Here is a 27,551-nt window from a genome sequence, read left to right as displayed (position 1 = left end):
GGCTCTCTCTCGTGCCCCCTACCCGGAAATGCAAAATCACATATATATACACACACGTGATTTTGTGCACCCCTGCCACCCTGTAGCACTATTTCTGCTTTAGGGAGGCGGGAAAATGGTTAATGTATTCCCTGCATTACGATAAAAATCTTCCCGCTACTCATTGCGCCCCCCATCCCTAAACACTTACCGATTCCTCTGCCTATCCAGTGCTGTCCCCATTTGTAGCACCACTCAACTGACTTCCTATTCTCACAGGAGAAGCAGGAGCCATAGTCAGTCAAATCCTGTGAGGAGGGAGGACGTTTGAGTCGTGCGGTATCTATGGATGAACGCAGCACTACTTGGGAAAGCACCCACATAGGTGTACCTTTAGCACATGGCTTGCTAAGGAGGCACCCACAGGAAGAAGGAGCAGAGCACAACAGGTCAACATAAAAAAATCAAGTTGATTTGTTAGAGCAGGGTTTCTCAATCAGGGTTCTGGTTCCTCAAGAGGTCCCCAAGGGTTCTGCCGCAATCAATCAGTCACAGGCAGCTGCTGGGTAGATCGCATCCCCTATGCCAACACATGCAGAGCTAGGCAGGGAAGTAGCTGTGATAGTGCTAGATGTGGCGCACTGTCCCCCACCGCCTAGCAGTATCACAGCCACTTCCCTGCCTAGCTCTACATATGAAGGAAACCGATACTCCAAGTAATGTGCTGCTGTGTGCCCAATATGGTGCCCTTCTGTGCGCCTAATAATGTGCCCTGTGTGCCCAAGAATGTACCCCATGAATGTGCCCTGCTATAAAGTAAAGTGCCCTGCTCCCATGTAATGTGCCCTATGATGTGTCCAATGTAATGTGCCCTGCTCTCATGTAATATGCCCTGCTCTCATGTAATATGCCCTGCTCTCATGAAATGTGCCCTGCCCCCACATAATATGCCCTGCTCTCATGTAATGTGCCCTGCCCCCAGCTAATGTGCTCTACCCTCATGTAAAGTGCCCTGAAAAAAGTAGACAGGTCTATCTGCTTTGGTGAACGCCACTTCTGACAGTTTCCTGTGCCATTATAATTACATATAATTATAATGGTACAAGAAGCTCAGTTAATTCCCTGGATACCATAACCATGCATTAAACCAATAAGAAAATATGCAAAGAAGCACTGAAAAAAAAAATCAATCTTCAGAAGTAGAAGTTAATTGGCTACAAGCAATAAAACACACTAGGAGACCAAGACCAAGCTGCTGAAATAAAACAAATTATCTCCTTTTTTTTTTGGACCATGAAACTTTGCAATAAAATACCATACCAGGATTTCAGCATTAAGGACCCATTGGGTTTCTTCTTCAGGAATTATACAATGCTAAAGAATTGTATGTTGTCTTAAAAGGGAACCCAATGGGTCTGGAAAACGGGCATATTTAATACCTGAAGTTAGCCTATAAAGGGTATTACCTAAACACCAAACTTTCTGCATTAATTAATGGCTGACACAAAAAAAAGCCTATGCAATACTGTTTAATAGAAACCAACTTTTGGGATGCACCCATTACGATAAAGCACTAATATGCAATTCTTCACACAGAAGAATCTGTTAATGGCTTTACGCTTATAACTTTTCAGCACAGTATAGTATTAGCATACTAATAGAAGTCTATTTTTGGAAAGTATCATTTATCCTTCACCACTTTAAATATCAGTAATGCTCTGTGCCCATTGCTTCTTATTACAAGCCTTTTTTGCAGTCACTTGTCAATAGCATTTACAGGTCGTTCATGAAACATGTTTTATATCTTCTGGGAGAAACTCCATAAATACAGAGTTTAAACTTTGCTTAAACTAGGATTACAATACCATACAAAAGAGCTTTTTTTTTCTTCCATCCACTGGGACACAAAGGAATACAACAAATATTCCCTTTCAAATGTCATCCAAACAGCAACAGTCGGGTAAAATAAACTAATGAGAGCTTCAGCCTGACAAAAGTATGACTCACATTTCCTTTGTAATGGTAAACAAAACTTTGACTTCTGTAGCATTCAAAATCTTGTGCAGGGGGGAATTTATTAATAAATGCCCTATTTTACAGAGTTAGATGCACCTCTACAAAAAAAATAAAAAAATAAAAATATCAGGTGTGATATTTCTACTCACCATTTTGGGTCTGCTATAAATAAGAAGTTTCTCTGGTTTGTGCTGTGTCAGTTCCAGCGCTCTCTCCACAAGCGGAATGTACTCCACTTTCCTACCAGGTTCGATGCCAAAGGATGCTGTCACAATTAACTTGGGCTGCAAAAACCATATATACATATCATTTTGTTTTCTTGTAGGAATTGTGACAACCATTAAATAGCAGGGTCATGATAAACAGTCTCAATAAGTGAACTGTTGTGGAGAATGGTAATTCAATTTGACACAGCGTATAGCAAGTACATTTTTTACACAATACATTTATAGCAACCATTATTACATGTTAGAGGTACCACTAGAATCTTCAGCGCCCTACAGATCAGATGTGTTGGATGCAGGGGCGGACTGACAACTCATGGGACTGGCAATAGGGGACCATGGGGCCCCTGTGTCCTTGCCCACACTCAAACCACACCCAAAAAGCCTATGAAAAAGGTAGCAGAGGCATCTCATGGGGCCCGCTTCTGACCCTGGACCCTCGGGCAGTGCCCGAGTTCCAAAATGGTCAGTCTGCCCCTGGTTGGATGCATGCCTTCCAATCTCCCCTTCCCTAGATGCTATAGGACTTTCATGTCCCAGCTGCAAGGACTTGATAGTGATGTATGGCTGGAGAAGGGGAAGCCACTATTAGCTTCTTACATACCTGAAACATTGGATGCTGACAGTTTTAGCAGTTTCTCTATTTCTGATAAAGAGACAAAGACTGTAGTCAATGGAGGCACAACACAAATGGTGGAATTTAATTTTCTTTTTCCAAATCAGTGTTTAAAACTGTCCTTATGGCCCTTTAAGATAGTCAGCTACTTTGTGTGGCAATACCACACATACGTTCATAAAGTATTGAACCACAAGGCACAGTTGGTTGACACCTCTGTTTTGTGTTATACTGAAATGCATGTGCGTTGAAGTTTATTGGCAAGGTGCAGCATGCTGCGCCATGTATAGTGCATTACTGCAACACGCAGGTCTGAAAGGGTCCTTAAAATTGTCCTGCAATTGTTGAGTCAGTTCTAGCTTTTAGGTTTAAAAAACATACTTGGTTAAAAGTAAATGTCAAAGGCTAGGTTCACGGTGGTGTGGTACAGGAACTGGCACAAAATCACATGCGTTTCTACAATGCACAAAAACTGACTTTCCTATCACAGGCTCAAGGTGGAGCCATTAAAGAAGTACAGCCAAGCTCTCTCTTGGCTGTACTTCTATGCACCACAGGAGTGCAGTTCATTCTACACTCTTTCAGCCCTCTGTCAACTGATGTCACTCAGCCGGTCCAGGCTGGGGGAAGATCCCTACTTCAAAGTTGGGACCCACCCCAGAGTCTAGAGTGGAACCTGGCTCAGTCTCTCAGCAATCTGCTGAGAGCCTGAGTCAGCTACTCTCAGCTCCAGTGAGCATGGGGGGGGGGGGGGGGGGGGTAGAGCAGAGAGTGGTGACTGACAGTCATCGCTCTCTGCTCAAAATGGTTATGAGAACACAGTAATCAGCAGACATGTGATCGCTGAGTTCTCACCCTTAGAGCTGGCAGGGGACAGATGCAGCATCAGACCGATGCTGCATCCACCTAGGTAAGTATAATTTTACAAAAAAGGGAACCCCATACTTCTCTTTTAATTCTCAGTGGTACCACCACTCACCTTGCTAACACATGTGCAAAATAACTGAATGGCAAAACACGTGGTAGCAAGGTACTATTTGTTTTGGTGTGCCATGATTTGAAAAAAAAAGGCGCTTTCACTTCTTGCAGTTTACACACGTAGGGCAGCCCACTGAAATAAATGGGCTTTAAATGCAATGCCCCCAATACCTGCAGTCACCATCTCACTTGCATAGGTGTGAACAGAACCTTGCGCGTGATAAAAGTTTTCAAAGCATTGTGGGTTACCTAAACAGACAGTACAGCAAAAGATAATTTTAAGGCTTCCTTTGTCTGGTTAAGACATCAGATCATGTCTTGTCATCACTGCTCTGATGACTCATTGGAGTTGGTTTACTAAAAGCAATGAGGTAAAGCTTCACTTTGCACATACAATGAAAATTGAAAAAAAAAAAAAAAACCACAGCATTTTTGCTTGCACATGATTGGGTGATTAAGTCAGCAGAGCTTTTGCTCATTTACTACTGCTCTTGCTACTACACTTTGCAAAGTGCACGGTCTATTTGCTTTCAGTAAATCAACCCCTTTAAGTGAACATGCTTCTTTCAGTACATCTGTGATACAGTTCTGCTTCTATGGTTTCATGCATATGTATGTTTTATTGTTATGCTGTGACCCTGTATGCCCTCAACATAATGCCACTACAAAACCCAAAAATAATCTGGGATATCCCCCAGATCAGCAGAAAACACTTAATGCTAATGATTTTAATATAGATATTGACATACTAGGTAAAATTGTTACCTTTGCGTGGTCAATACGCACTGATAACTCCTTTGGTGCAAATCCTCCAAATATTAAGCTGTGTATAGCTCCAATTCTTGCGCATGCCAGCATTGTATACATTGCCTGTGGTATCATCGGCATATATATGACAACTCTGTCTCCTTTCTTGATACCATACTTTGTCAATACGCCAGCTAGCCTGGATACCTAAAAGCAAAATAAAAAAAGAGATGAAAAATCAAATATGAATAGCCGTCATTTGATTAGGTTGGTGCATTTATTCTACAAGTATGTTTTTTTCCCAAGCATTAAAGCTGAATTCTAGGCAAACTGTTGCATGAAATACTATAAAGGGAAGTTAATATCCCTACCAAAGGATTTGTATTTCTGTTTTCCTGACCAGACCATTTGTTGCATTACAGCGCTGCGTTATTTTAACTGACAATTGTGCGGTCATGCAACGCTGAACCCAAATGAACTTTATGTCCTTTTTTCCCCACAAATAGAGCTTTCTTTCAGTGGTATTTGTTCGCCTGTGTGTTTTTTATTATTTGCGCTATAAATAAAAAGCCCAACAAATTTTGAGAAAAAGATATTTTTGACTTTTTGCTATTAAACATGTCCAGTAAAAAAAGAAAAAAATTAAATTGTCATAAATTGGCCAAAATGTATTCTGCTAAATGTCTTTGCTAAAAAAAAATCCCAATATGTGTAAATTGGTTTACGTGAAAGTTATAGTGTTTACAAATGACAGTATAGATACTGGAATTTGTTTTTGTTTTTTTTAAAAGTAATGGCGGCAACTTCTAGTGGGACTGCAGTAGGCATTCTGACACTGGGAGGGGGGGGGGAACTGAGTGACATCCCCAGTGACACTAATACAGTGATCAGTGCTAATAAAAAGCACTGACACTGTACTAATGGCACTGGGAAGGAAGGGGGTTAACATGTGGGGTGATCAAAGGGTTAACTGTGTGCTGTTTAACAGTAAGCTGTGTCTGTGCTTTCAACTGTAAGCACACTGTTTTGTATGGCTCTGTAATGCATGCAGAGCCATACAAAGCAGTGTCCTGCAGCTGACAGGGGAGAGATCTGTATTGTTTACATACAGTTCTCTCCCCCCGTCGGTAATACTTGGCGATCATCGGGTGCCGGCGAGTAATCACTGGCCAGGACCTGGTGATTGACAGCCGAAGTCCCGAATAGCGGCGTGGCTCCCTTGTGCCCCCTACCCGGAAATGCAAGATCACGCAGAGGCGGACTGACCATTTGGAGACTTGGGCACTGCCTGAGGGCCAGGGGTCAGTACGGGGCCCCCATGAGATGTCCCTGGTACCTTTTTCTTAGGCTTTTTTGAGTTTGGGCAAGGACACAGGGGCCCCATGATCCCCAATTGCCAGGGGGCCCCATGAGTTGTCAGTCCGCCCCTGAGATCACGTATATATACACGCATGAGTTTGCGCACCTCTGCCACCCTGTAGCAATATTTCTGCTATAGGGTGGTGGGAAAGCGATTAACCAGTGCTCTGCTGGATACTGATAGAAGTCACAAGACTGCTCTAACTGCTGATGAGAAAAGGTATTTAGCAGCTTACATTTACTAAAACAATTGCATTTCCACGTTCTGTGTACTGTGGGAGACCAAATATAGTGAATGCAGGGTCCTGGGTTTTGGCAAACCAAGAAAAGGCGTAATTTTTCATTGCTGAAGTTAGGTGAATTGTCTAGGTCTTTTTCTTGACCTCAGCTTATTACAGAACAGTGAAAGGTGAAGCAGCAGACTGATTATCTCATCTCTCTGTCACTCTGGTATTTCCTTCTGTCAACATACCCATAGTTTGCACATGTACAATACAATGCAGCACAACCAATTTTGCTTTTCCCTCCAATCTGAGCTCTGCTGTACAGGTCTTAGGTGGATAGCAGATCAAATGCAGGCACTGACACCGCTTTTATTTAAATCAGAACTCCAGCCAAAAGTACCAATAAAATAGCCTAATATAAGATAATAAAGCTGGTTGTCCTGTGACAGGACAGTGAAAAGGAGAAGCAGTACAGTGACAGTGCCATCTGTCACTCTTTTTCCTCCTATCAGCATGCTTTTTTGTCATCATATGAAGTGATTGGCCTCTTATGCTGCTTCTTCCACTCACACTCCAGCCCTGCCGTACAAGGACTGCATGAGTATGATACCAGGTCAGATTCAGGTACTTACACTGCTCACATGAAAAAACACATTTAATGGTATATTTAATTTTACAGAATTTCATCAACGTGTGTCTTTTATACCTGTCTAGAGTCCAGCTATAAAGAGTAACTCCGCTTTTGTTGAGAAAAAAACCCAATGCCCTCTGGATGATTTATATACATTGTAAGGACTTTAAGAAATTTTGCTGCAGAGTTCTACCTGTTTGTGCTCTGATGGAATAGCTCTTTGTTAGGCCCTTTTCACACAAATCGAGTCTGCCATCTTTTTTTCAGGCAGACCTGATCGGAACCTCCATTCTCCTCGATAGAGCGGTGAGTGAAAACGCACATGTGCCCATTCACATCCACTTAAATCCAATCTAATCTGCCCAAAACAGACGTTTTCGTCCAGCGGATCAGGTGGTAGTTGGGTGTAAATGGACAGGCGTTACATTTACATCTGACCATCCATAGAAGAGAGTGGGCTGTGTTTGCTCTGCCTAAGCGGAGTGAGCATTGACCTGTCATCTGCCTGCTCAGCTGAGATCAGAGGATAGATCCCCTACTGAGCAAGAGGATTGCAGTTAATGTCTGCCCCATGTGAAAGGTGCCTTAGATGTCTTGTACAGCACTGATTCTGAATGAGAGTGACTTTCATTTTTGATCAGCTGATGCACTTGCAGAGAGTGGCAGGATCAGCATTCCTTTAGAAGTGATTAACCCCTTTTAGAAGCATCTCAGGAAAAAACAAGATTTGTGTTGCAGGAGGTGCATAAAATCTGACTTGTATCTTTTATTCATTGAGTACATTTATTCATTTTATTTTATGTCACATTAGTTTTATTTGGGAGTTTTTAGGTTAAATGTGCGTATATTTATATCTATTAGGTGTGCTCTTTTAGAGGCTATCCAGTCTCTGACCTACTGCACTTTCTTGGTCGTAATATACTTGATGTTACCCACATGACGGTTATCTTTCTTAGCGATGGACTGCACCTTTAGGTTATCCTTTACAATTATTCATTGTGGGTAAGTTTATTAGGATTTCATTATACTGTATATACATATTTTTACATTAATGCATTGCCTATGTATGGCCACTCTTGCTCTGCCTTTCCCCCCCAAGATGGCGACACTTTACAATGGGAGACAATATATGAGACAGTACAATAACAATACAATGCGATACACGAGGGTTTTGAGGTCCCTGCTCCTTGGAGCTTACAATCTAGGAGGGAGGGGATAGTGGTACGGGAGGAATAGCTGTTGGGGATGGAGTGGTAGGAAGAGTGGAGGAGATCGGCAATTAACTGAGGGCGGGGTAGCTTCCCTGAAGAGGTGGGTTTTCAGGGTGCACCTAAAGGAGAGGAGAGTAGATGATAGTCTGATGGATTGGGGTAGGGAGTTCCAGAGGATGGGGGAGGCCCTGGAGAAGTCCTGGAGATGGGCATGGGAGGAGGAGACCAGGGAACTAGAGAGTAGGAGGTCTTGTGAGGAGCGGTGAGTACATTTTGGGTGGTATTTGGATATCAGATCGGTGATGTAGTTTGAGGCAGTGTTATGGACAGCTTTGTAAGTCAGTGTTAGCATTTTGAATTTTATCCATTGGGCAATCGGAAGCCAGTGGAGGGATTGGCAGAGAGGGGTGGTGGATACAGAGCAGTTAGTAAGGTGGATGAGTCTGGCCGCAGTATTCAGGATAGACTGAAGCGGGGATAGCCTGCGGTGAGGTAAGCCGGTGAGGAGGGAGTTACAATAGAAAAGTCGTGATATAATAAGGGAGTGAATGAGTTGCTCAGTAGTTTCCGGGGTTAGGAACGAACGTATTTTGGAGATGTTGCGGAGGTGGAGTCTACATGAGTTTGTCGATATACTTTGTTATTTCAAGTTTTAGAGCTCCTCCATGATTCGCTCCCCCTTTAATTTTTAGGGGAGGTCATTATGGAATATATTGTTATGATTTGTCTGACTGACATGTATTTTAGTGCAGACTTCTGGGAAAATCAGTGAGCAAGTCACACAAGCAAGAAATGCCATCTCTGGGGGAGTTCCATATACGGACTGTGTACAGAGCCCTCCAGGTTGCCATATTTGAATTTAATTTTACAAAAATCTACAGCACTGCAGATTGAAAAGGAAATATAATTTTTATTAACAATACAATATGGTTTGTGTGCCAATTGTATATGCTATATTATTTTTTTTAATTTGGGATTATTTTTCCCATGAAAGCCGAGTTACCCTTTAAAGGGAAAAGTGGAGTTCTGGAGATAATTTTTGCTGCGGATACCTCTCCATCAGTTTTGACATACAGTTTTTACTGAATGCAATGTCTGTTTATGTATTTACCTGACAAACAGGTACAACTTGTGTAGGAGGATTGGTTTCCTGTGTATCATTTGAGACCAGCCACTTCACTGGGTATATGGAAGGGTTTACAACCACTTTAATGTCTCAATAAACTTGAGTTAAACTATTAGTTAAAGCTAACCACCAGGCACACAAAACTTACTTTCAAATATATTCCTCAAAAGCCACAGAAAATATAAAAAGACTGAGTGCAAAACCACCTTTGTAAACTCAAACATTACCATATAAAAGTAGAAGTGACATCACTGCGCTGCACATAACTTGGCAAAGACCAGAGGGATGGGGAATCAGCATGCCCTTCAACTCCAGGCTGTTTGCAGATACAAAATACGAGACCAGTCAGACTACACAAGCAGAGGGAGCAGCAATGATTGGTCTTTGACAGGAAACGTATACTAATATTAGCTTGATGGGTGATCAAGGCAACACATGCCTTATAAATATGAACAATGGTTATTTAGATTAGACATTTTAGGTGAAGACATTCGGAATTAAAAGCGTACATTTTATTCAATAAATATTAATACATCACATACAAGTTAAAAGCAACAGACATTCAATGCTGTACATCAAAGCCAGACGTGGGATGAATGCCACAACTCAGAGCTAAAAATTCCCTTTTCCTCTGGTGGGGTGCCACAGGGGGAGATGCAAGGTATTCGTCATCTATTGTTACATTGTCAAGGAGATGTACAGTATCATATCAGGGATCTGGTATTGATATGCGTTCATATCCAATAGACATACACACAAAGAGTGGAGGGGGTGCTGCAGAATAAAGGTGTGCAAACTATCCACTATGCTGCTCACTAGAGATCAGTGGGGGAGATTTACTAAAATCGATGCACACAGAATCTGGTGCAGGTGTGCATAGTAACCAATCATCTTATAGGTTTTAGGCTCCAGGCACACTGGGCGTTTTAATAACGCTGGTAACGTTAGCTGTGTAAAGCCACTTTTTTTTTGCATTTTTACATTAGCGCTTAGCGGTATTGTTTTACCCAAAAAATACATTTTTTTGATCAAAAAAGTGCCCCAAAATGCTGTTTGGGGCGATTTCTCACATTTTGCCACGTTTTTCAGCACTAGAGAGCATTTCCAGCCAAAATAATGCTGATTACAGTCTATGTGTGCATGGACACATAGGATAACATGCTGGGGGGTTTACTAGCTGTAGAAAAAAAAAATATCAAAAACCAAAAACAGCAGCTGTACAAACATCCAGTGTGCATGAGGACTTAGGCTAGGTTCATATATGTGCGAGTGATGCCGCTGCGGATTCGCACAAAAATCCGTGCACCCGCACCACCCGCACAGAGGAATGCAGACCCACGGGCAGGTGCCAACACAACCGTACTGGGAACCGAGGTTCCCGTGCGGGCTGCATTTTCAGAAGAAGTGCAGGGACTTTTCTGCACGTCATGGGGTACGGGAGTCCATTCAAATGAATGGAATCTCGTGCCTGCAAAAAACGTGGCCCGTACGGCCGCATATGTGTGAACCAGGGGTTATTGTCAAAGCTTAATTAAACAACCTAAATTTAGAAGCTGATCAGTTACTATGCACAGCTGCACCATATTCTGTGTGCACTAGTTTTAGTTAATCTCCCCCCAGTGTGTTTATGTCCTGGTACAAGGCCCTAACCTCCCAGATCACCCCAGCAGAATTTTCGAACGATTGGTGTTTCTCCAGATGTCAAAGCCCCTTGTATCACGTGTAGTGTCTCCAGGCTGCTACCACTACCACTATGGTTTCCCACCAACAAACAGAGCGCATTTCCCCAACACACTTCCAGCAGCATATATGTCCATTTTTATTCATACTGTACAGATCTGAAAAATACACAAACCACACCAAAATTTAGCTAGGAATACACAATATTTAGACAATATTTGATCGTCCTGAACGTCAGCTTCAAAAGCAGGAGTATTTCATGAAAGCCCATAAAATGCATTCCATGATATGCGTCACTTCTACTTTAACCTACCAATTTAATGTTGTTTAACGGTCAACTTCAAAACAGGCTTTATCAGAGAGAAGACCTACAGGGATGAAGTTGCTGAGTTCAATATGTGGGCAGGGGACATCAAGATTTCTATTTTAGTTAATCACCTGCAGACACTTCAAGAGAAAGCCAATTTAATATTACTAATATGCCGCTACTAGATACTCTAGTCTGCCATCAAAATGTATTTAAGTCTTTAGTGGCCATAAAGGAATATACAATCATTTCTTCGTCCATTGCCAGAAATACATATATTGCAAAGGGCGCAGGGCTCAGAAGCGCATATTGCACAGGGCGCAGGGCTCAGAAGCGCATATTGCACAGGACGCAGGGCTCAGAAGCGCATATTGCACAGGACGCAGGGCTCAGAAGCGCATATTGCACAGGACGCAGGGCTCAGAAGCGCATATTGCACAGGGTGCAGGGCTCAGCAGCGCATAATGCACAGGGCATAGAGCTCAGAAGCGCATATTGCACAGGGCGCAGGACTCAGCTGGGTTCTGCACCCTGTGCAATATGCGCTTCTGAGTCCTGCGCCCTGTGCAATATGCGCTTCTGAGCTCTATGCCCTGTGCATTATGCGCTGCTGAGCCCTGCGCCCTGTGCAATACGTGCTGCTGAGCCCTTTGTAATACACACTACTGAGCCATGAAATGTGTAGAATATGTGCTGCTGAGCCCGTTGTCCTGTGCCATATGTGCTGCTGAAATCTGTGCCCTGTGCAATACATGTTGCTGAGCCTTGTTGCCATAATGGAGAGCCTCGCTGTAATCCTAATCTGTTGCTTAGCTGGGTTCTGCACCCTGTGCAATATGCGCTTCTAAGCAACAGATTAGGATTACAGCGAGGCTCTCCATTATGGCAACAAGGCTCAGCAACATGTATTGCACAGGGCACAGATTTCAGCAGCACATATGGCACAGGACAACGGGCTCAGCAGCACATATTCTACACATTTCATGGCTCAGTAGTGTGTATTACAAAGGGCTCAGCAGCACGTATTGCACAGGGCGCAGGACTCAGCAGCGCACATTGCACAAGGCGCAGGGCTCAGAAGCGCATAATGCACAGGGCTCAGAAGCGCATATTGCACAGGGAGCAGGGCTCAAAAGCGCATATTTCACAGGGCACAGAACCCAGCTAAGCAACAGATTAGGATTACAGCGAGGCTCTCCATTATGACAACAAATGCAGACCTGCTTCATGAATACCATATTTTACAGAACCTCAGGTCATCCGTCTGTGAATGTCGGTATGATGCACAGTAAGTCAGCAGAATTCACCGTGAGTTTGAGCACATGCAAATTGATTCCACTCTCCCCCACGTACTCCTTTACAGCTGGGGCATATGGAAATATGTGCTCTAAAAGGATTGTGTTTATAATAAAAAAGCATTACCATGCATGTTGTTAAGCATGATCATTTTCATCATTTACTTTTATGTTTGAGTCAAATGTCTCAAATTTGATGAACTGATTTTAACTATTTGGAACATAGAAGCGCGAAGCACAAGACACATTGATTTATTACAACTAAAATGCTTTCTGGCTCATGAACAAATAAACAATGTTGAACTAGGCTTTTTATATACTGTATTATGCAGCGCAGAGGACAAGCTGTCACCTTGAATAAAATGGGTGTCACTGGAAGTGAGGGCATAAAATGGTGTTAGCACTTTTCCTGAAGGACAGAATATAATTGGTCTAAGACTTGAGTTTAGTGAACTTGACATAGTGTATTTTTCATATCTATGCTGACAGGCACAAAGAGGATAAGACCAAATATAAAACTGCAGTCCTTTTCTACTATTTCTCCTGGATTCATACTATCTCTTCTGTTTCATGTAGTTATTTCTAAATGTACAGGTGAAACTCGAAAAATTAGAATATCGTGCAAAAGTTCATTTATTTCAGTAATGCAACTTAAAAGGTGAAACTAATATATGAGATAGACACATTACATGCAAAGCAAGATAGTTCAAGCCGTGATTTGTCATAACTGTGATGATTATGGCTTACAGCTCATGAAAACCCCAAATCCACAATCTCAGAAAATTAGAATATTACATGCAATCAATAAAACAAGGATTGTACATAGAACAATATCGGACCTCTGAAAAGTATAATCATGCATATGTACTCAGTACATGGTTTGGGCCCCTTTTGCAGCAATTACTGCTTCAATGCTGCGTGGCATGGAAGCTATCAGCCTGTGGCACTGCTGAGGTGTTATGGAAGACCAGGATGCTTCAATAGCGGCCTTCAGCTCTTCTGCATTGTTCGGTCTCATGTCTCTCATCTTTCTCTTGGCAATGCCCCATAGATTCTGTATGGGGTTCAGGTCAGGCGAGTTTGCTGGCCAATCAAGCACAGTAATCCCATGGTCATTGAACTAGGTTTTGGTACTTTTGGCAGTGGGGGCAGGTGCCAAGTCCTGCTGGAAAATGAAGTCAGCATCCCCATAAAGCACATCTGCGGAAGGAAGCATGAAGTGCTCCAAAATCTCCTGGTAGACAGCTGCGTTGACCGTGGACTTAATGAAGCATAGTGGACCAACACCAGCAGATGACATGGCTCCCCAAATCAACACAGACTGTGGAAACTTCACACTGGACTTCAAGCATCTTGCAGTGTGTGCCTCTCCATTCTTCCTCGTGTCAGGGAGCGAAGAGCCAGACACACAAGGAGGTGCAATTAAAGGTAGGTTTATTAATATAAAAATAAGACAAGAGTCTATGCAAGTCCAACAGCGGAAATTGTAGCCAAAGCCGGGGTCAGGAGCCAGGAAGAATGGTCGCCAGAGCCGGGGTCAGAAGCCAGGAGGAGTCTTAGCCAAAGCCAAGGACTTTGGACCACTGAGCAACAGACCAGGTCTGTTTTTCTTTAGCCCAGGTAAGACACTTCTGACGTTGTTTGTTGTTCAGGAGCAGCTTGACAAGAGGAAAACGACATTTGAAGCCCATGTCCAGGATCCGGCTGTGTGTAGTGGCTCTTGATGCACTGACTCCAGCCTCAGTCCACTCCTTGTGAAAGTCCCCAACACTTTTGAATGGCCTTTTCCTGACAATCCTCTCCAGGCTGTGGTCATCCCTGCTGCTTGTGCACCTTTTTCTTCCACACTTTTCCCTTCCACATACCGTTCTATTAATGTGCTTTGATACAGCACTTTGGGAGCATCCAACTTCTTTTGCAATTACCTTTTGAGGCTTTCCCTCCTTATGGAGGGTGTCAATGATGGTTTTCTGCACAACTGTCAGGACAGCAGTCTTTCCCATGACTGTGATTCCTACTGAACCAGACTGAGAGACCATTTAAAGGCTCAAGAACCCTTTGCAGGTGTTATGGCTGAATTAGCTGATTAGAGTGGGACACTTTAAGCCTAGAATATTGCACCTTTTCACAATATTCTAATTTTCTGAGATTGTGGATTTGGGGTTTTCATGAGCTGTGAGCCATAATCATCACAATTATGACAAATCACGGCTTGAACTATCTTGCTTTGCATATAATGAGTTTATCTCATATATTAGTTTCACCTTTTAAGTTGCATTACTGAAATAAATTAACTTTTGCACAATATTCTAATTTTTCGAGTTTCACCTGTAAGTGTAGCACCCTCCAAAATAAATGCTAGGTTTAGATAGATTTAGTGTGCGTTTGATAGGCAAAGTTAGTTGGCACACTGTAGTCAGTGTAGCTGTGGTTGTTTGTTAGGTAAAAACATTATTTTCTCACTGTACTCAGTGAAGCCGCATTCTGTTAATCGGGTCTGCTCAGTGTGTTCAGCTTCTGCCAGTCTGATAGCTTCCTCTGCATCCAGAGAACATGAGAAGTTTCTGGATGATAGGTGTGGAGCGGTGCAGCATGAATATTGATACAGCCCTGACCTATCGTAGAGAAGTAAGCTCTGATGGCATGCTGGGGAACAGTATATATTTGGTGAGCATACTGAGTTTGGGGTCTTTTCCAGAAGAGGATTCGTCCAGCCTGGGGGGGGGGGGGCGCACACTGCCCTCTTAGTCAATACAGTTATATCTGCTATTGTGAGGCCTCAGGTGGGTGACCTGAGATCCTGGATGCTGAGGTCCTGGAACTAAAGAGATCTGACTTAGGAGGGGGTTGTCCACTGACGCTCTGGTCTGGTATCTCCAGAGTCGGGTGTCTTGGGGACCTTTGCACTTTTGCCACCCCTCTGGTGCTAGAGAGTCAACTGTGGATCTAGTTAAAGTGGACACTGACTGGTGTTCTGAAGAGCTTTGTTCATCTAATCTTCTACTTACAGGCACTCTGCTCTTGCGGCTCCAAGAAAGAAGGTTACAGTTAACCATTACTACTACTTTGAAGCTGAAGTCTACTATTTGCTACAAGCAAAGACTTTAATATAGCTTGATCTTAGGCATACCTAAGTCCTCAAGTGTACATAGTTCTTGTTTTTGGAGTATCCCACCTAATTTCCTGCAGCTCCTACAGGAGACAGGAGTAGCTCTACATAAGTGAAGTCATAGACTTGATATTTTGTCCATGTAGGATATCATTTAACAAAAACTGTAGCACTGACATTTTATGGAGGACCTTGCATTATGAAATTAAATTACAGTTGTGCAGATTTCTTGCCAGATTAAAAGAAAAAGGAAGGTGTGAATACCTTAACCCTTTCACGCCTAAAAGGTGAAACAAATCTAAATGTCTAAGAACAATTTTGCAAAGTTGACATGTGTTAGTAAAACCGTACATATCATCACTACTTTGTACATCCAGGTGAATTATACCGCGTTTTTTTCAGGACAAATTGGGCTTTCATTTGGTGGTAAATGGTAATGGATATCTCCTGATTTTTTTTTATTATCAAATTAAAACTAGTAATAAATCAAAATAGTAATAAAAAAATATTTTGTTTTGTATTTAGCTGTGTGTTTCTTGTTACTACCATAACCTACCACCAAAGAACAACCCAAAATAAGTTCTCCAGTTATTGACGATCATAGCGAAACCATATATGTGTATGTTATTTGTTGTTTGTACCCATAATACAGCCCAGAATCAAAAATCATTTTGTTTTTGTCTTTTTTTTTTACCTAAAACACACTGACATCATTTTTTTTAAAGCCTGACCTTTGACCTTGACCTTTGACCCTGACCCAAACTATACCCTGGCACTGAACTAGATCAAACCTTGATCTAGGTATTTTTTTTCTTTATTTTTTAATATTTATCTTTTCTTTTTTACAAACATTTTTTTTCTCTATATGCCAGGAGTTAGAGAGATACAATGTATTTCTCTCCTCCAGTCATAGAGAGAGAGAGAAAAAAACAAGGGGGCTGGGCTGCACAGTGACTGATCACTGTGATAGCCAATCAGAGGCTATCACAGTGATTATGTGATCCGGAATCGGGTGTCCCGGGTCCCAATCATTAGAACGGGACCCGCGGCTCTCAGTGACACCACGGTCTTTGTGCTGGGAGCGCGCAATTCAGCGCGCTCCCAGCACAAAGACAGGTACGCAAATATGCAGCCCCACGGAAAAAAGCCCAGTTCCGTGAGGCCGCATATTTCTGTGACGTCGGCGTCAAGGGGTTTAGCAATCGCACAGCCATATGTTTATTTCCTAGGATTCCTTGCCAGTACCAGCATCTTCTTCTGAGTGCCAGTCATCAGGCCTTCTCATTGGCGGGCATGACATCATTCCTGCGCAGGCACAGTAGCTAGTCATCTCGGCACTCAGACTGCCCTGGCACTGTAAACTGAGCTGTGCATGAGCAGCTCATTTTACAGTATCTGAGATGACAGTGAGCAGGCAGGTAGGGGCATTTTATTGTAGAATGTCTCTACAATAAAAACCTGAGTGCTCACGGATCACTAAGAGGCCGAGCCAGGTGTTGCTGCAGACTCTGAGATGGATCCCGACTTTAAAGTTGTGATCTTTCCCCAGCCTGGACCAGCTGAGTGACGTCAGCCGACAGCGGAGTGCCATCAGCCGACAGACCGAACTGCACTCCTGTGATCGACAGGAGAAGTACAGCCAAAAGGGCTTTGGCTGTACTTTTGCTTTAAACAAGCGAATCAGGAAAATACTGCATTTATAGCCACTAGATGGCACTGACAATCATAGGAAATAAACATATTACACACATTGCTGTGATAATTTGTGACAGCTCTGTGAATGCTTGAGGCACTCACACAGCATTTTGTGAGTCCTAGATGTTCCAGCTGCATTGTATATGTAGGAACTGTTTAAGGATTGCACCACATGCTGGAAGGGTCACCAGAACTTTTCTATGTAGAAGGATTTAGCTGTCCTTTGGTTATGTCATTGTTTAAGCCTCTGAATGTGCTGCTTTCCCTGTGTAAATTATATTATGAGTCGGTCGTATTTAATGGTTTAGCAAGCAAGAGAATTGTGTTTAGCCTCCAGACTTTAAATGGACTCCAAGTCGTCATAGTTTCATTTTAACAATTTTGTTATGTGACATTAAACTATAGATATTGCTGTTAAAATGTTTATCACATAGATTACATTAAAGATAAACTTCAAGAAAAACTAAAATCTTCCATTTTAGAGGGTTGTCTCTAGGGAAAAATGTTTAATTAGGCTAAGAGTACCAGAAAAGAACTTCAACTTACCCCACCCCCTACAGGCTCCCTACCCACTGCTAGACTGGTCCCTGCAGCCTTTTCTCCCCTACACTTTGGCCCTGCATTGCGCATGAGAGTGCTAAAGAACAGTCCACAAGCAGGAGCATAGGGGACCAGAGGAGAGTGCCAGCTGCTGGGGGAGAAGGAATCGGGTAAATAAAACTGCTTTTTTCTGGTATCCTAGACCTAAATGAGCATTTAAAGGGCAAGTTCACCTTTTGGAGCATGTTAAACCCATATTTAGGGTATGTTTCACATGCTCCAGCACCTCCAGCCACAGTCCCCACATGCTTCCCCCGTGACAGCAGGTGAAGGGGAAGACCCTTTATGATTAAGTCAGGTGACGAAACACGTCAAAGGGAAGTGACGTCAGGACGCATAGCATAACCGGAAGTTGTCGGATGGCCATCTTTGATCCTGGAATCCTCATACACAGACACAGGAAAGAGTGCTCCTGAGGATCTACAGAGGGTCTGGCTGTGCTTTTTCTTTTATCTACTCTATCTACTGCTAAATTATGAACTTATATTATTAAAGTATACCTAAATGATGAACGCTGTACTGCTGAATTTTGTTGTTTATACTCTGGGATAAGTGCTTGCAGATAAGCATTGTTGGAAGTATCCTTAGAGATTATACCATCATAGCCTGGCTAATGGCAATTAGTGAGCTGGTGTATGGATGGAGGATCTGTGTCCTATTGTCTGGATTTACAAAGTGGTCTCTTGACTGAGATCTATATGCTGGTATTTTCTACATTTCTGGTAATAGTATATTATCCATTAGATGTGGACACTCTCACGATTTGACACTGCATGCAAGTGTTACCCTTAATTTTTTACGCATGTTGTTCACACTTATATTCACCTATAGATCACGTGTGGTATTCATGTGATTCACATGTGTGTGGTTCAGTGTGATTCACATGCATTTGCAGTTATGTTCGTTTGATTCTATGTATTTATGGTATTACACTATATTAATTCTCTTTCTCTTGAGGTTCAATCTCCAAGAATTATTGGGACTATCATCTTGCTGGAACATCACCCTGTGGACTGTTTTTGGAATACTCATGTTTTTAAACATTATACATATATACATTTTGGACAGTATTATTTAAGAGTTTATTTATTAATTTATTTAACATTTATTGATTAATAGCACTTTATTTATTATTGATTTATACATTTTTTTGGGTAAAAGTGTTTCTGTGTAATTGGGGTATTTTATATAGGAGGAACGTTATTCTGGTATTCAGTGTAAAATGTTGCCATTTGTGCAGGAGATTCCTGTAATTAATACCAGGCACTGCTACTCTTTCTATGCAGAATGACTGGTCATGTATGCAGGCAGATTGCTCCTTTACAACACACCTGACCAGCAAGTGCAGCCAAACATCCTGAACCAATACTTATTTCGTTCAGATGGTGTCAAGCGTGTTTGGCGGCAACCAGGTGAGGAGTACAAAGACAAGAATGTATTGCCTGCAGTCAAGCATGGTGGTGGGAGTGTCATGGTGTGGGGCTGTATGAGTGCTGCCGGCACTGGGGAGCTACAGTTCATTGAGGGAACCATAAATGCCAGCATGTACTGTGACATACTAAAGCAGAGCATGATCCCCTCCCTTCGGAGACTGGGCCGCAGGGCAGTATTCCAACATGATAACGACTCCAAACACACCTGCAAGACGACCACTGCCTTGCTAAAGAAGCTGAGGGTAAAGGTGATGGACTGGCCCTGCATGTCTCCAGACCTAAACCGTATTGAGTGAGTATCTGTAGGGCTTCCTCACACGGAAGGGGGAGGAGCGCAAGGTCTCTAACATCCACCAGCTCCATGATGTCATCATGGAGGAGTGGAAGAGGACTCCAGTGGCAACCTGTGAAGCTCTGGTGAACAACATGCCCAAGAGGGTTAAGGCACTGCTGGAAAATAATGGTGGCCACACAAAATATTGACACTTTGGGCCCAATTTGGACATTTTCACTTAGGGGTGTTGCCAGCGGTTTAGATATTAACCTCCTCGGCGGTCTGATTATTTCCGATTTTTTGTGCTGAAAGCGGTACCATTTTTTTGCATGGAAATATGTAGTTTTTTATTGTAGGCTGTAATTTTTAGGAATAACTCACTGAAATCTGTACGAACAAGAGTCTAGTAAACATCCTGGGTAGGATAAAATTTGAAACACGAAATCATAAATTATAATTTAATAAATAATCATAAAAAATAATATAATAATTAAAATTTAATTCAATAATATAATCAAACCAAAAACACTGAAATTTGAAATACAGAAGCAAATTCGCACATTGCTGAGCAAAGTCGCAAAATCGTTTTCAGTGTCTGATGACGAATTTCCCCACGAATCATTATCACTCAATTCTGCAAGTGGTTCTGATTTACTATCGCTGTTCTCTAGCTGGTCTAATACCGCTTTTGACGTAAAGGGACGCTTTTTGGACGCCATGGACTTTTCTAAATTTCCAGGCAGAAAGAACAGTCAAAATGCAGGCAGGGCACAGGACAAAGCAGTAGGGACAAAACGTATGTGAAATACATTGAAACAGCAATGTTTTACTATGTAATAGTCATTTTTTTTTAATTTGCCGCCGGAACGTCCCGACGTCACAGCGACCGGAACACGGAAGCCGGAATCGGCCGGAGGAGATGGCCGGGGACTCTGCAGGGGACACATCGTGCGAGCGAAGGACAAGGTAAGTGCTGCAGGGACTCCCTGAGCAACGCCGCATGGTAAGCCCGAATGTAGCTCGGGGTTACCGCTTTTGGTACTGAAACTTTACCCCGAGGAGCTACACTCGGGAATACCGCTAAGGAGGTTAATGGCTATTTGATGGGTTATTTTGATTGGACAGCAAATTTGCACTGTTATACAAGCTGTACACTCACTTCTTTGTATTGTAGCAAAGTGTAATTTCTTCATTGTTGTCACATGAAAAGATATAATAGAATATTTACAAAAATGTGAGGGGTGTACTCACTTCTGTGAGATACTGTGCATCAGTCAATACAATGTTAATCATTCCAAAATCGGTATAAGCATGAGTCCACAGCTTACAACAACAATTTTGATTCCCATGACTTGTATTATAGGAGTACTATTCTACATTGTACAGAAGGAGTGCTGTGGAACTACTTACAGTTCAGGCACGTTGTTCTTTTCTTTATCGGCCACAGACCCCCACTGGTCTCATATGGCTTCCCCCAGACACAAGGGGTGCCATCCTGCTGCTGACCCTGGAAGACTCCTCTCATCCCTAAATACAGAGAGGGCAGGGTCAATCCCAAAGGCACATCCCCTGAGGAATGGCCATAGGCTAAATAGGAACACCAAAATTAACCCTTCCTTCATACTGTATATTTGCCCGCCATGCAATATTCTGAAATAAAAGGACCTGCTGGGACCCTTCCACAGCGTCAGGCTATGTGCAGCAGAGTGATGTCATTGCTACCTTTAGAGATAATATTTAAGTTTGCAAAAGGTATTGCAAATGATTTATATCCTTTGGGGTTATTGCGGAGTATATTTAAGTGACTGTTTTTGTGCTCCCAGTTCAGCTTTAATATTGACAAACCTTTTTTAATAAAATTCTAATCAGTAGACACCTGACCACTGCAATAATCTTTCTAATTAGTCATATGCAAAGGGTTATAACAGCTCAGGGATTTATGTAGAAGTTATTGCTACAATAAGGTCTGAAAAACAAGCACAGGGTGAAACACCTCTGGAAAAACAAAAATCATTTTAGTAGAAAGAAAAAAGTCAGTATGAAGGTTGCATATACATGTCACAAAGCCAACATGTAAAACCTGCAAACAAGATTGGACTAGAGGGAACCACTGACTGCACCGAAGGGCTGCACGGCAGAACCATTAGATGAAAACTCATCAGCAGGATTACAAACCTTTTGATGACAGCTCATTACAACACAAGATAAGCAAGGAGTCTCACTGAGATTATATTAAAATTAAAAAAAAATGCATGGAACTGGATAGATTTAAACCCTCTAGTATTTTTGGAAACCTCAGTAAAACCTGTAGGCAGGGGCGGACTGACAACTCATGGGGCCCCCGGCAATCTGGGATCATGTCCTAACTCAAAAAAGCCTATGAAAAAGGTACCAGGGGCGTCTCATGGGGCCCCCTACTGACCCCGGGCCCTCGTGCAGTGCCCGAGTTTCCAAATGGTCAGTCCGCCCCTGCCTGTAGGTGATTTGAACAAAAACCTACCTGTGTGACTGCCAGGGATTCTTATAAATACCGGATATCAATTCTTCTGCACACCAAAAAGAGTTAGGGTAGAAGAACACTAAGTATAGTGTATAGAACCCTCAGGGTCCTACCATAAGAGAAGGGTTGCTAGCATACATTTGCCAGTGCATGGAAGGAAAAAGGCCTCATGCACAAGGACATAAAAATTGATTGAAGTTTACACTCAGGATCATGTTGACAGAAAGATCCTATAATGTATAGAACTATCAGGGTCCTTCCATAAGAGAAGGGTTGCTAGCAGGGGTGGACTGAAAACTCATGGGGCCCCCGGGAAATAGGGGATCATGGGGCCCCTGTGTCCTTGCCCAAACTCAAAAAAGCCTATGAAAAAGGTACCAGGGGCATCTCATGGGGCCCCCTACTGACCCTGAGCTCTCGGGCAGTGCCCCAGTTTCCAAATGATCAGTCCACCCCTGGTTGCTAGCATACATTTGTCAGTGCATGGAAAGAAAAAGGCCTCTTGCACAGGGACATCATAACTAATTGATGTTTATACTCAGAATCCTGTTGACAGAAAGATCCTGAGAATTTTTCCGTAAATACCTGATGTAAATGTGCATAAGCATGCAAACGCATATACATGTGTAAAATTCTTCTTCACCCTCTTCTAGTTGCCAGTGTTGTAATATACGCGTTTATACACATACAATGTATATTACTGCACTCAAACCTAAAATTTTCTATTTTTAATTTATGGCTCTTTACTTATCGCTGTATTACTGATCTGTACGCAGCTGTGTGCATTTTTCCATAGACAACACTGTACCAGTTGATGGAATTAGTAGTCTTCACTAGAAAGATTAGGCTTGGTTAACACTGCTGCAACCCCATTATCATGCGATCTCCAGCGAGACTATGCAGTGCGACTTGCTTGCGATTGTCATGTGTCTTGAGGAATCTATGGCGCTCAAGTCGCATGAATGTTGCATCAAAGTAGTGAAGGAACCTTTTCAAACGTCATTGTGACTTAATTGATTGAAACACATGGGTTTTCAATTGTAATGCAACTTTAGGTGTCACAAGTTACATGCAAAATCACAGCAGTTTGAATCGGGGCTACATCAACAGGATTTTTCTGCACTTGCTGAAAATGTCCTTAAACTAAAAAATGAAAGCAAATTCAGACATCAACTCTCAGGAATGTAAGCTGCAAAATATGACACTATTTACATTGGTACTGCTAAGCCAAATTCTGACTGAAAGCAATGTAGAAAATCCATAAAACAAGTGCGGTTCATTACTAAATATGAGAACATTTGCAGAACATACAATGGGCAGAAATGGTGAGCACAGAGGTACATGTAACAAATAGGCACATTTTTCTGAGAAAGTTGGTGAATTTGTGCATGCTGCAGTACCAATAGGCCATAACCTGACACAAAAAGACAATCAGTTACCAATTATACTGTTTCTTGAGAAAAGGTGTCTAATTCTGGGGAAAATAATAATAATATTAATAATAAATTGGCACACAAGCAACTTCCAACTTACACAAAATTTGGACCTTTGTGCCATTTGCTGTTGATTGCCAAAGAACTACCCATGACAAGGGACAAAAGTCCCAAACACTGCAATTATAAAATGCATACAAAGCTCTGTATGGTTCACCAAGGCCTTTACTACAACAACAGTAATGATAACGTGTTGGCCTGATATGTCTAGAGACATTGAACCAATAATGAATAACTGCCATCTCTCTTAAAAGAACAGGTTAGTCAACCATGAAAAAACAGAGTTTACTGTCACAGGATATGCAACAACAATCATTTCAGAAAACATGCCTTTGCCAGCAGAGAAGTACATATTTGTACACCATGGGGGAGACTAGTTTACAAGCCAAGAGGATCTAGTTAGACTGTAAAACATATCAGACACATCTATCACTCCTCCATCTTCAACAGAAAAACACGGAAAGGTTAAACAAAAGCTTGAGAATGGTCACTTACATCAATATGGTTGATTTTTAAAGGAATCAAAATCTGCTTTCTATTTTGTCTTTAAAACACACTATAAACAATATACACCCACCGGCATCTTTATTAGGTATACCTGTTCAATTGCTTGGCAACACAGATTGCGAATCAGCCAATCTCACGGCAGCAACTCAATGCATTTAGGCATGTACAGTGAATATTTAAAACTGTTAAAATGTCAGGTTTCTGTGATGAAAAAAATTAGACAAAGATAAATCATTTCAGAACTTTTTCCACCTTTAATGTAACCTATAAACTGTACAACTCAGTTGAACAACACACTGAAATCTCTTAGGTTGTGGGAAGTAAAAATAAAAAAAACTAAAATAATATGGTTGCATAAGTGTGCACACTCTTAAACCACTACTTTGTTGAAGCACCTTTTGATTTTATTCCAGCACTCAGTCTTTTTTGGGTATGAGTCTACCAGCATGGCACATCTTGACCTATCAATATTTGCCCACTCTTCCTTGCAAAAACACTCCAAATCTGTCAGATTGCGAGGGCATCTTCTGCTCTTCAGATCACCCCACAGATTTTCAATTGTATTCAGGTCTGGGCTCTGGCTGGGCCATTCCAAAACTTTAATCTTCTTCTGGTAAAGCCATTCCTTTGTTGATTTGGATGTATGCTTTGGGCCGTTGTCATGTTGAAAGATGAAGTTCCTCTTCATGTTCAGCTTTCTAGCAGAAACCTGAAGGTTTTGTGCCAATATTGACTGGTATTTGGAACTGTTCACAATTCCCTCTACCTTGACTAAGGCCCCAGTTTCAGCTGAAGAAAAACAGCCCCAAAGCATGATGCTGCCACCACCATGCTTCACTGTGGGTATGGTGTTCCTTTGTTGATGTGTAGTGATGTTTTTGCGCCAAGCATATCTTTTGGAATTATGGCCAAAAAGTTCAACCTTGGTTTCATCAGACCAGAACACATTTTCCCACATGCTTTTGGGAGACTTCAGATGTGGCAAAATTTAGCCGAGCCTGAATGTTTTTCTTCGTAAGAAAAGGCTTCCATCTTTCCACTCTACCCCATAGCTGAGACATGTGAAGAAAATGGGAGGCCTCTTGGCAGCCTCCCAGACCAGTTTTCTTCTCGTCTTTTCATCAATTTTGGAGAGACGTCCAATTCTTGGTAATGTCACTGTTGCGCCATATTTTCTCCACTTGATGATGACCGTCTTCACTGTGTTCCATGGTATATCTAACACCTTGGAAATTCTTTTGTACCCTTCTCCTGACTGATACCTTTTAACAATGAAATCCCTATGATGCTCTGGATCCGCTCTGCGGACCATGGCTTTTGCTGTAGGATGCGACTAAGAAAATGTCAGGAAAGCCCTACTAGAACAGCTGAACCTTATTTGAGGTTAATCGGAGGCACTTTAAAATGATGGCAGGTGTGCATGGACTCCTATTTAACTTGATTTTGAATTTGATTGCTTAGTTCTGAATACAGCTACATCCCAGTTATAAGAGGGTGTGCACACTTATGCAACCACAATATTTTAGTTTTTTATGTTTACTCCCTCCCCCTAAAAGATTTTAGTTTGTTTTTCATTTGAGTTGTACAGTTTATAGGTCACATTAAAAGATGCAAAAAGTTCTGAAATGATTTATCTTTGTCTCATTTTTTTCATCACAGAAACCTGACATTTTAACAAGGGTGTGTAGATTTTATATCCACTGTAGATATGGAGAAGGCGACTTGCTGAAGTTCAAACTGAGCATCAGAAGCAGGAAGAAAGGGGGGTCTGGTCTGACTACATCAAAAACTACTAATCACTGGGATTTTCATGCACAAACATCTCTAGGGTTTACGGAGAATGGTCCGAAAAAGAGAAAGTATCCACTGAGTGGCAGTTGTGCGGACAAAAATGTCTTGTTGATGTCAGAGATCAGAGGAGAATGGGCAGACTGGTTGCTGCGACATTCAGATGATACAGTCAGAATTTGGCATGAACAACATGAAAGCATGGATCCATCCTGCCTTGTATCAAAGGTTCAGGCCGATCGTGGTGATGTAATGGTGTTGGGGATATTTTGTTGGCACTATCAAGGTATATTTTATAAAGTGGCCAGTGAGTGTATACACACACACACAACATGTAATCTACCCTGCACTGCTAGGGTTGCTTTATTTGTGCCCAAAATACTGCTGTTCAACTCCCCAGAAATACTCTTACACTGAGAGGTCCAAGCTCTGAAGCAGGAATTGGAGGAGAAACAGCATTCTCAAAGCATTTCTCCCTGGATGTAGACTAAGACACTCTTTTATGAAAAGGAAAAGTTACAGCAGTGCTTCCTACAGGAACATATTCTGGGCTGGCAGCTATCAGCAAGTATATAGAAGGTTTTGTTCTACAATGTTGGTTTGCTAAGAGGACCTGTTACTTCCAATGTATTAATGCTTAACCGGCTACAGGGCGGCATGGGTGTGCAAAATCATGTGTATACTGTATATACGTGATTTTGCAGTTTCAAGTAGGGGGCGCGTGCGCAAGACCTACCCACGCCGCCATTCGCAGCCTCTGCTGTCAATCACCTGGCCCTGGCCGGTGATCCCCCGCCAGCATCCGGCGATCTCCGAGTATTACCAACCAGAGACCTGCAAGTAAACAATACAGATCTCTCCCGTCTGCTCCTGCACACTGCTTTGTATGGCTCTGCATAGAAACGCATACACAGCCCCCATAGTAATACAGCACCACACAATTAACCCTTTGATCGCCCCAGATGTTAACTCCTTCCTGCCCAGTGCCATTAGTACAGTGTCAGTGCTTTTTATTAGTACTGGTCACTGTATTGGTGTCATTGGGGATGTCAGTGACACCAAGTCAGTTCCCCCCAGTGTCAGAATGCCCGCTGCAGTCCCACTATAAGTTGCTGATCGCCACCATTACTAGTAAAAAGAAAAAAAAAAATTTACAGTATCTATATCGCCAATTGTAAACGCTATAACTTTCACGTAAACCAATTCATTTACACGTATTGGGATTTTTTTTTAGCAAAGACATGTAGTAGAATACATTTTGGCCTAAATTTATCACAAAATTTGATTTTTTAAATTTTTTTACTGGACATGTTTAATAGCAAAAATGTTTCAAAATTGACGGTCAGAAAACTCTTCCTACAAGCTTTAACCAGCACTCAGCTGGACACTGATGGAAGTCACAAGACTGCTCTAATTGCTGATGAGAAAAGGTATTTAGCAGTTTTATATTTACTAAAATAATTGCATTTCCATGTTCTGTGTACTGTGGGAGACAGAATATAGTGCATGCAGGGTCCTGGGTTTAGTAACACTTTATGGACTTTTATTTTGCAAATATATGGCATACATGGGTCAGATACTGACAGAAACAGCGATCAGAAGTAGCCTGAAGTACCACAAATTCGTCAATCTAAATACATGACATATTGAGGACTTTACTCTTATAAATATATGTTACACATGGGCAGCTACTAATGGTGACAGTGTTGAGAAGTAACCTGAAATACTAAAAAAAATTCCTCAAACTAAAATACAAGAT

General features: G+C 42.0%; 1 protein-coding gene across 2 annotated transcripts in view; it reads right to left on the bottom strand.

Moving 5' to 3' along the window:
* The window catches only part of ACSS3 (acyl-CoA synthetase short chain family member 3), a 162,100-nt gene that overhangs the window by 77,632 nt on the left and 56,917 nt on the right, over positions 1-27,551 (bottom strand). For both annotated transcript variants that reach the window (XM_089652211.1, XM_089652219.1), the window contains exons 3-4: positions 4,579-4,767; positions 2,145-2,279 (exon numbers count right to left, since the gene is read on the bottom strand). In XM_089652211.1, coding sequence (XP_089508337.1) covers positions 2,145-2,279; positions 4,579-4,767 — 324 coding nt within the window. The remainder of the gene's footprint in view (positions 1-2,144; positions 2,280-4,578; positions 4,768-27,551) is intronic.

The sequence above is a fragment of the Staurois parvus genome, unplaced genomic scaffold, assembly GCF_062004578.1.
Source record: "Staurois parvus isolate SC_StPar_1 unplaced genomic scaffold, SC_StPar_1.0 ptg000025l, whole genome shotgun sequence".
NCBI lineage: Eukaryota > Metazoa > Chordata > Amphibia > Anura > Ranidae > Staurois > Staurois parvus.
The sequence above is the reverse complement of the archived record's forward strand: the minus strand, read 5'-3'. Positions and strand labels throughout refer to the sequence as shown.